The 10,917-nt window shown below is 41.3% G+C and overlaps 1 protein-coding gene across 6 annotated transcripts in view; it reads left to right on the forward strand.

Annotated features, from left to right (window-relative positions):
- Positions 1–10,917, forward strand: part of CEBPZOS (CEBPZ opposite strand) — a 40,431-nt gene that overhangs the window by 17,341 nt on the left and 12,173 nt on the right. For 3 of the 6 annotated variants that reach the window (XM_019742098.2, XM_074331898.1, XM_019742105.2), the window contains exons 1-3: positions 7,260–7,391; positions 9,505–9,620; positions 10,675–10,719. In XM_019742098.2, the coding sequence (XP_019597657.1) occupies positions 9,506–9,620; positions 10,675–10,719 (160 nt within the window). In that variant the 5' untranslated portion in view covers positions 7,260–7,391; position 9,505. Of the gene's footprint in view, positions 1–7,068; positions 7,101–7,256; positions 7,392–7,882; positions 8,014–9,504; positions 9,621–10,674; positions 10,720–10,917 lie in introns of those variants that run through there. The other 3 variants (XM_019742078.2, XM_019742088.2, XM_074331899.1) reach the window with 3 other exon arrangements.

Below are 10,917 nucleotides of genomic sequence, written 5' to 3' on the forward strand. Positions count from 1 at the left end.
AATGGAATCTCTTAATAGACAATAATAGGTATTACATAGGTATCTAACAAATAGTTTAGTTCACTCAGGCATACAATTTTCTCATTAGCAAAATGTAATCTATAGAATGAAACTTCAGCTCTCTCCTCATTTGATAGCTTTGCACATACATCCTACATGGTGTGACAAGGAAGCAATGGGATGGAGAGGTAATTTAGTGGGGTGGAAAATAGCCTGTGATTTGGAGGTAATCCTAGACACCAGGCTCAGATCCGTCATTTCTTGGCTCAATAGATTTAGAAGTCTGAAGGCCTGAATTGAAATCTTGGCTCTACCATTTACTAGTTCTAAGCTCTACCATTTACTTGGCTCTACCATTTTCTAGTATCATTTTAAGGTCATAATACACCTTCAAAAGTCGATGTAAAATTGGGATAATGATATCTACTCTTCATGAACTATTTCACAATAGAGTTGTGGGGTTCATAGAAGGTACATGCTTCGTCAAGGGGAACACCCAGTACAATGGTATCTTCTGTCCTCTGAGTTTATTCCCTGCAGGTCAAGGTCTCCAGAGTGAGATGCTCACTGTCTGCAATACAGTCTCTCCCCAGCAGCCACACTCTTCTTTGTACCTTGGATAAACTGGGCTACAATGCCCACCTGTTTTGTAAGTTGGTGTGGCCCTGGGGCTAGTGGGAGGTGAGCTGAAGTAATGCATGCAACTTCCTGGCCATGTCCTTACTACAGGAAGTTGGTTGTTCCCTAATTCTTCTCTATGCCCTTTCCCACACCTGGAGGACAGACATGATGCTGTCCAGCCAGACTTGCAAATTCAGAGAAAAAATAGCCCTCCAGAGGATGGTAGACCAAGATAGGGAAGTCTAGCTCACTGGACAACCTGGTGAAATAAAGCCACCCTCCCACTATCTACCTTGCATAACACAAACCTCCTTCTCTCATCTGTATGCAAAAGAATACAATTGTCTATCACGTTGGACCACTGAATTTTTAGTCTCTTTGTCACAGTAATTTAGCCTATATCCTGTTTAGTACACTTTCTGGGTTAAAATGTACTCTCACTGGCATCTTCTGAAGTCAAATTTCCATAGACATATACTGCGCTTTTCTTCTTTCTCTCCTGTTCTCCTCTCCACGTCATACTCCGTTCTCTTCTTCTATTTTTTTCTCTAACTCTGGGAACATAGTTTTTTAAAAAACTATATTAACCTTTCTTTAAACTAATGATAACCCTTAAGAAGTTAACTCCTAGTTATGCAGTTACCTAGCTGCTACCGTCATTCATATATCGCTTAAAATCATAGCTAACGTTATTTAATAATAGCTAACAAAAAATTGAACCCTTGTATGTACCAGACATCCTGCCAAGCTGATAAAATTACATGGATGATTTAATGTAACTTCATATTCATAACAGCCCTATGAAATCAGTGTCACTATTGTTATCATTTTATAGGTAGGTTTATTGGAGTTTTACTGATGTGGGAGAGCTCCCTCACTACAAAAGTTTTAAGCCTCCCTCACTATAGAAATTTTAAGTCTCCTTTTCCCTAGTTTCTTAGCTCCTTAGCCCCTGGCTTTGATTACTCTTCTAATCAGCTTCTGAGTTCTAAAGATTGCTCCTAGCCTGAATCACAGAATGTCTCTCAGATAACTACTTAAAAGCCTGTGACTTCCAAACATCCCCCAAACCATTCAGGACATCCCCGGCCAGTATACATGTTGATTGTAATCATTGAAGCCTAATGTTCTTTCCAACCCATGCTGGTCCCAGCTCCTGGACAATTGACACCACTCAAATGATCAGTCAAATGGCCACAGGCTCTATAGAGTTAATGGATTTATTAATTAAAATCTATTTTTCCTCATTTAGGGGCCTTGGGGATACAGAGGATACCCCAGCAAGATTGCCAGTCGCAACCAAAGAAGCCAATGTGGTGTTCCAGGTAGATCTCGAGACCCCCTACTCTCTAAGATCGATAGGGCGAGAGTTCTGTGAATCCCCCATAGGTAGGGACAGCTCTACGCCCCTGCCCAGCAGGAAGCAGATACAGAAAAACAGACCTTCTGTCCCTCAACTTCCCATAGAAATTTTATGGGGATCACATCTCTCAAGGGAAAAGCATGGCAGGCAGTTAGAGACAGGCATTGGGTCTCTGCATTCCTGCATAACCCATAGTATTCAACCGCCCCAAAGACCTCCCCTCTCTGTCCAAAATTTCCTCTTTTCATTGTAATTATCTACCCCTATGAAGAACAAAGGGGTACAAAATACCCAACTAAGTTAAACCGGCTACTCATACCTGCACAGTCTAAAAAGATGAGGTAATAGCCTCTTGTCAATCACAGGTATCAATCAAGTGGCCCCATGCCCAGAAAGGAACAGCCCATTCTAGAGAAAAAAGGATAAAAACTGCAAGTCCTCGCCAGTCTGGGCCCATTGAGTCTCTTGAGCCTTGCTTTTGCTCAGGGGCCCTCTCCAAAACTTTTGGAGTATGCTTTTCTCCTAATAATGCCACCTTGAGCCATTCTCTACTGCTCAGGTCCACTTCTATTTCTTTGAAGTGGACTATCTCTTCTAATAAACTACTCTTTCCCCACTTTATTTCTGTGTCTCATTCAATTCTTTGTTTGAGACGCCAAGAACCTGGACACCGCGCCCAGAACAGCCCACTCTCTGGTAACATTACCTAGCAAAGTAGAGTCAGCCATTTAAGGAGCTGGGATTCCAATGCAGGCCTTGCAGCTGAGTCCCCTGGCAAAACGACAATTAGGGTGAGATCTCAATTAGGGGTCCCAGATTTAGCTAGTGCCTCTGCTTTCTTGGTGCTTCTTTATCTGCTATAAGAAACAAGACCATGGGACCTTTCACTGAAAAAAAATCTTACTTTCTGAGGAGAGAGATTTTTAATATCCTGGTTTCTAGAACACTTTGTTTAATAACAGCATTTTGGGACAAACACTATATCAAATGTACACAATTGTCAGATGCATTCCAATTTCAGAAATGTAAAACTATAGAAATACTTGCATCATAGAATAAGGAAATTTTATATGTCAACAGAAAGTGTCTTACAGAGGCAGATGGAGTAGAAAAACTTTGAATCTCCATTTTACAGAGGGGGAAGAACTGACCAAGAGAGTTCCTAGTTAGGAATAGATATCTGGGTTTTGTTATATTTGTGATTATTTATTTTTAAAAAATATTTGGAAAAACAAAAACAAACAAATATTTGTAAAAAGGTAAAATCAGAATATGTGTCTTACTATGTTTATGTTTCCATGCAGCACTCCCCCTTGAAGGTCTTATTACTTTACATAATAATAGGATGCTATTCACTGTGGGTGAGAAGGTTGTATATTTCAGCATTTCCCTCCCCCAAAAGAAAAGGGGTGGGACTGGACTCTCTGCCAAGCTGCTTAGGGGGGTTGTCCCTTACATTATAAAGAGTCTGTTTCCCTGGGAAAGATAAAATTTAAGACATTAACTCAAATGTTGTTGTTGTCTTTTGCTTGCATCTTAGTGGGTAAAACGTTAAAAAAGACAATATAGATGGATCCTGTTCTGACATTAATGCCTGTAATTATAGGAGGATTAGGAGGCTGTTATGAATTGGTAAAATGAGCTCCCATAAGCTCAGGGCAACCCGTCAACCTTACAATTCTACATACTTAGCTCTAATGATCTGGTATGCATGAGAGGAGAAAACAGTAGCACAAATGATTGCAAAATAACATAGACTGTCTGACGCATTTGCACTGGTATGCCTTTGAGTGCAGGTGGGCCTCATGTGCTGTGAACTATCAGCTTGCATTCAGCTTCTCAGTGCATCCTGGCTTAGGATAAATGGTGGTGGGCCTCACAGAGAGTGCTGCCCTGGCTTGGCTCATGTCCTTGGTGGCAGCTGCACAGGAGGCTTCCTTAAAGTTCCTTTCCTTGAGATTAAAGATATCATCCCGCTTACCTTCTTTCTTTTTAATTTTTTTCTAAGATATGGACTTACACACCCCCAAAAAAAAGGGCGGGGGGAGAGGGAACAGGTGACAAAAAAAGGCTAAGGTGATTGAAATGAACTAATTAGTGAAGCAAGAGGAATCATGTGTGCCCAAGGCTGGTTTTCAGGAGCAGGTAAATCAACCCCTCTAGTTCTGTCTTCCACTCTTTGTACTGGGGTGCCCCTTCAAGATTAAGTTGGGCTGTTTTTTTTTTTTTTCTCTTCTTTAGCAAGGGAAGTTCTTCTTCCCAGTGTAGTTTAAGATTGAAATTTACCTTGGAAGTCCGCGAGTATGGAAAGGGATGTAACCTTTTTGGCTCCCCTCTTCAGAAGTTGAACACCAGAAAGGCAGGAGGGAGATCAGGAGATGGTGGATGCTGGAAGCATTCAGGATCAAGAGAAGTTAATCTGGTAATGCTTTGGTCTTCTATTAATAGACTGAGAGTGATGGAGAACCACTCTACTCCAGCCCCTGGGAGCTGGCAGAGCAGGGATCCTTCCCCCATTGTCCCTGCCTCAGGGATTGTACCCGCAGTGGCTGCAGCTCCACTGCGCCGTGTGTCCTCTGGCAGCTGAAGGAAGCGTGGGCCACCACCAAGATCTTGGTCCTCTCTTGTTCAGTAGGTGCCCTTTGGCACCCAGCATCAGTGGGTCATCTAGACTAATCTCTGCTGCCTCATGTCAGGTAATTGAAAGTGCTTTACCTTGAGGATCCAATTCAGGTTGATGAGCTGCTCTTCCTCTGAGGTGACCATAGCAGAACAGACAGCAAACTTCCTAGGTACCTGTTAATGTGGAGATCCCTGCTTCCTTTGCACTTATGACCACTGTAGAAGACTGGGACTTGAGCCAGCTTGAGTGCCTGGGGCATGATGCAGCAAGAATTTCCTCTTGGCCACTTGAATTCCTCTGCCAGAGTTACCAAATTAGGATCACACTGGGAATGTGGAGCCCTCAAAAGATCCTTTGGGAAGAGTGCTGAAAACTTGGAGGAAGATTGAGCAGACTTCTGAACTGAGAAGCTTGATTGTTTGCATCTGGGGTTGTGGCTGGGGCCGGTTAGTTACCCCCTCTCTGCAATTATGTGGAGGCACAGCCTTTACACCTGCTACTTGTGAGTCCCTCCACTTGTTACTTGTGAGAGTCAGTGCCACTTTGAAAACCTACCACCAGAGTCTCTCCCACCTGCCCCAATACCCTCTGCACTCTACCTCAACTCATTGATCAAATCAATTTAATAAAAGTCTACACTTTTCCTTCCCTAAAGCTTGTGGCCAAATGGTCCTTATCTCAAAACATGTTTGTGAAATCTATAGTGGGGTCCAGGATGTGTAAGAAAGGCATACGAGGATGTTATTTTTGTGATACTGGGAAACTCCACCCCAATTAACAACCCCCCTTAGTTTACATACACTCCCCAGTGGAAGTGATTGAGTTTCTTTGCAATTATTTCAGTCTTTGTTACCTGGGTTTTTTTCTTTTTTCTTTTTAAAAATCTGAAGCATCCCAATTACTTTTTCATCTTGTTTTGTCATCCTGGTACCTTTAACACTGATGCTCTGGCATTTCAAACCAAAGTGGTAGGGCCTGGCAGCTCAAGGTACAGAGTAGTGTGTTAAGTGAGATACACACACACACACACACACACACACACCCCGGAGGCGGGCCAAAAAAGAAAAAAGAAAAAGTATACAAGTGACCACTTTGGTCAACGTTGCTTGAGCAGTAGTTCGCCATAACCAGAAGTGCCTGAACGTTGATGGTAAACACTCTGAGCACCTCTTGTAATTGCAGAAGTCAAACGTGGCTTGTATTCATCTTTTGTTATCGGTATATATTCAGTATTACAATTTTAATATAGTTTCCTTTCTTAAAATATGTTGTGTATACTTTTTTTGGCACCTTCTATGTGTGTGTGTGTGTGTTATACACCCCCATTTACATGTATATACATATACACACATGTGTATATATATATATATATATATATATATATATGTTTTATACACCCACATTTCTCACAATTTATGATAGTTTAGTTGTGCAAATGAACTCCATGGGCTGGAATGTGGGGTTGGATAGGCAATTTGGGATAGTCACAGAGAGCCTTTCAGAGGCACTTCCTTTGCCTGGCACTGACTAAGACAGCTCCAACTATCACCCCTTTTCTAAAACCCCTGGATGGATCCCTCTGAGTGGAAGCAGCGTCCTAATCGTTGTGTGCTTTTCATTAGTTGTTTGTGGATATATTTTACCCCCCACTAGACTACAACATAGGCGAAGGTAGATCTGTGTCTACATTGGGTATTCCAGGCTATGTTTTGCACCTGGTACTTTAATAAATAGACCTTTAAATTCCCTTTCTCTTCCTCCCCTTCTCATTCTCCCTCTCTTCCTCCGCTTACCGGGTGGGCAGTACTGGCAGAGCTCCTCAAATTTTAATTTGCAAACGAATTGTTTAGGGATCTGGCTGACAGCATATTTTGATTCATTCTATCTGCATTTCTAACAAGCTCCAAGGTGATGCCGATATTGCTGACTCTCAGAGACTATCACACTTTGGGTTGAAGGACACAGAAATGTGATTGCGCACAGGCTTTGGAGTAAGCATCCTGGGCAGCTCAGTCTCTTATTCACTGTGATTGTGGGCAGAGTAAACCTTTCCCCTTCTCTGTAAAATGCGCTATTCACAGCATAGGGTTGTTGTGAGGATTAAATAAAATAAAATGAAATAAAATAATGTACAGTTTTCAAACGAAATCCATTCCGGAAGACCGGTCGAGTTCTGAAATGTTCGAAAACAGCCGACAGCTAGGCCTCAGGATCTTGCACTCAGTGGAAGCTGCCAGGCAGGTTTGACTTCCGAGTTGTGTTTAAAAACCGAAGCATTTACTTCTGGGTTTATAGCGTTGGTAAACTGAGATGTTCGTCAACAGACTGTTCAAAAACCGGGGTACTACTGTACTACCTACCCTGCCTTCTGCAGTCTGGATGGTTCCTAGTAAGAGAATACATGGTAATTACGGTGTGGGGGCGGTGCCAACCCTGGGGAGGGTGGGGTCTGCCAGCCCTTGCGCATGCGCAGTCCCATGTGTGCGGGCTCAGGTAGGATACTGGCGCTTGGTTCTAGTTTCGCAGCATTACTTGGGCTTACCGGAGTGGGAGTGGGGCAGGTTTTGGGGGGACCTCGCTAGAGTTCTGATGTCATGCTGAAGACACTCAGGCGTCACTGTCTGCAGCCCGCCGGAGGGATCGCGGGACAGGCTTGAGTGTTTCCGGGTCGCTTGGCGACCTTCGCCCCACCGGCCCGGTCGGTGCTGCAGCGCTGCCCGGGCATGTCCGGTGCAGGACCGTCCTGAGATCCCCGGGGCGGTGGAGCGCCGGAGAGAGCCGGGGGTAATTCTAGGTGCAGGGGAGAAGTGGGGAGCCGAGGAGATGGTAGGAGCAGGGCGGGCCGGTGATGCGGTGGCCCGAGGGGCTGAGGGGCGTGCGGAGCCAGCCTGAGTCCGCGCTCTGGTTGCTGGGTTCTTGACGGTTGGAACCTGGAAATACTGGTTTTGCTAATTAGTTAAACACATGGATGTAGCTGAGGAATCTTGTTCTCCGATATCTAGTCTGTGAGAGGCCTTGCTGTTTGAAATCTTGAGCCATGTTGATTTCCAGCTTTGGTTCACAGATGGAGGGGTGTTTTGGTGTTTTTTTTGGACGCAACATGCAACATTTGTCTTATGCTGTGCGCCCTGAGTCATCTTCTCAGTTCAGTGTGATGTTAACTCCATGACACACAGCCCTGCTTTGCTTTGAGCCCATCAGAGGAATGGTTTAAACTTCACCTAAGTTCCATCCTTCTCCAAGTATCTTCTCCAACCTTGTTCTTCCTCTGCCAGTTAGTAACCTGTTAGTCGTGGACAGTATGCCTTTGATGGTCATTATCAAATAGGCGTCATCTGTCGTTATAAACACCTCTCCTGAAGCTGCAGGACTTGGAATGTAAAACGTGTATATATATTTAAGAAAGGTAAATGCTTTATTATACAGCTTTATTTGGACTTCATTGTTTTAACCCTTAGCCTCGCCCTCTCCCAACAAAACAAAATTTTCCGTGGATTCCTTACACTGTGGATCTGGCTGCAGGCAGGCCTTGTGTTGTTCTTTTCATGCCTTGAACATTAAAAATAACCCCAGAAGAGCTCCTTATACTGAACAGGACTTATTTCCTGTCAGTAATGTATATAGCATGATGGTAAACAGCAAAATTCTCCGGCCACTCACCTGCCTCATGGTTTTATGTAAGGTCGTTTTTAAACTTCCTTTTCATTTCTTTTAGGTAAGAATAATAAAGTTTTAAGCTTTCAGTCCCCTGTGTGATATTATCAAAATAAGAGAAGGGAATTTTGGGAGAAAGGGACACCTGGTAACTATATTAGTAGGGTAATCATACAAAGGTCAGGTATTTAATTACCCCCACCCTCAGGCATTATGAAAAGGAGTCAAAAGTGAATGGACTAAACCCGACAGTGAGGAGAGAGCTGGGACTCTAGATTATTAGAGAACATACCATCTCTGCACAAAAGGACAAAAAAACAGTGTGACAAAGAGCATACGTATTAGAATCCTGGGATTAAAAACTGTTGGTTCTCCTGTTCTGGACTTCAGGATTATAAGGAAGCAGAGTAAAAACTTGGGTTTACATTTCATATATTCAAATACGCTCTTTTCTTAACTTGTTCTATAGCCCTTTTCCTTGTTTAGCTTTTTCTTAAGAGAAAGAATAAAGTCTCAAATCCTCTATTAATGAGCTTTTAACTTCAGGAAGAGAATTAAGATCTAAAGTCTCGTCTTGCCACTTACTAGTAGGTGAAGGAGGTCAGTTTTCTTCGTTTGGTGAGGGGGCCTCTTGTAATAAGTTGATTGCAGCTGCTAAAGGGCACATTACTGGGGTGCCAACCCTAGACTTGCATCAGCATCTGGGGACTGGGGTCCCAGGAATGAATTTTTTAACAAGCTTTTGGGTGATGCAATTAGTTTGAAAATACTGTTAGAATAGTAGCTCTTCAGAAACAAGAACCAGTTAGTTCATTGCTCAGCTTTGTATGAAATGCTGGACTGTGGCACGTATGTTGTATAAGTGAAAACCTCCAGCTATAAAACATACAACTGTTTTTACATATTGTGCCCATTAGGTTATATCGTAATTCCCAGTTCAGCTAAAAGAATGATTTACCCTGTCTCCCACCATTCTATAGACAATTCTAAAATCATAATTCCATAAATTTAGTTCTTTTTACAATTGCTTCTTCAGTTCTCATCTCTGTGCTTTATCCAAACATGTCTTTGGTTCATTGTGACTTTAGGCATGGAAATTAAAAACTAGGAACAAGGGACCTGTCTAATACAAATTAAGTATACAGTAACTTTGGGGTTTTATTCCTATTACAGAACGATTTTTATGTAAGTGGTATTAAGTTTGAATATGCTTAAGTTTACATATATTTGTTGTTAAATTTAGGATGGTCCGTAGTATGGAACCACTGGCAAAGAAGATCTTTAAAGGAGTTTTAGTTGCTGAATTTGTGGGCATACTTGGAGCATATGGTTTGTTTAATAAAATGAACACAAGCCAAGGTAATCATAATTCAGATTTAACGATTTATAGAAGGGGGGTATACACTTATTTATGCATTTTAGGTGCTAAGTGGCATTTTTACAGAAATTGCTTCTTCAGATTCAGCATTATTAGGCATTTTTATGGGCACAAGAGGAAGCTACGTATTATTATACAATAAAAGACTCTTTAACTTCCTCCTAAAAAATTGTTCATTTGTGGACTAGGGAAAATGGGTTTTACTAGTAAGGGACATATATAGTATGCAAGTGCTTTCGTCTGGCTTGGGAGCATAAATAGAGCACAGATGGAAGAAATACACCTCAGTGTTTGGTAGACTGAAGAACATAGCTGAATTGTAACCAATTTCTTAGGCTAGCATCAATATGTGCACTAAAAACGTCTCCCATGCCACTGGCTATCCCCGAAAGTGCTTATTTTGTGGAGCTAAATTTTATATTGGAGCCCAGATTTTTTAAATTAGGAAGTGCTGCTTTTCTTCAAGCAGAGAATAGTAGTAGTCCTGGGTGGAGGCTACTTTTGAATCTTGTCATTTGTCTTCTTAAAGTACTTCACTGAACACTGTGTTCTAGGATGCTACTAGATATTCAGTCTATACTTTTAAACTATAAGGGTATAAAAGAGAACATCCAAACAGTATGTAAAAGCAAATTAAAGATTAACTTAAAAAACTGGATATAGTACAATCTTACATCTAATTCCAAAACAAGGTAAAATTCCATCCATAAAAAACAATTCAGTTACATAATGTAATTACACATTAACATTGAAAATTTGCTTTTAAATTACCATTTCTAAATAAATTACATTATATACATGTATACAGGCCAAAAATTTAAAAACTCCAAAGTAAGTACGGAAGGCTATATGTAAGGCAAGTGCAATTTAGACCCAAAGGATATAGTTCTTGGATTACCAGGACCTTAACACAAATATCTAATCTATGGAATTCCTCTTTTATAGACCCTAAAGCTAACATTAAATTATGGCTCCGTGTGTTAATATAATGAATTTCTAATCATGTTTAATTTTAAGACTTCTTTTTTTCCTCAGATTTCAGGCAAACAATGAGCAAGAAATTTCCCTTTATCTTGGAAGGTATGTTTTTCCTTAAGTAAAAATAAGACTACCAAACAACTTTTTTCAAGTAACCTGTAAATTAAACAGTAACTTCTTTATGACTAATTAAGAGTTCACTGACTTAATTTTGTGGTGTCAATTTACAACAATACTATTCATCCCTATTTTAACTTCTTCTGAGAATACAGTAGAAAAAATTCTCATTTAGTGTTATCT

This window comes from Rhinolophus sinicus, linkage group LG05, assembly GCF_036562045.2.
Source record: "Rhinolophus sinicus isolate RSC01 linkage group LG05, ASM3656204v1, whole genome shotgun sequence".
NCBI classification, from domain to species: domain Eukaryota; kingdom Metazoa; phylum Chordata; class Mammalia; order Chiroptera; family Rhinolophidae; genus Rhinolophus; species Rhinolophus sinicus.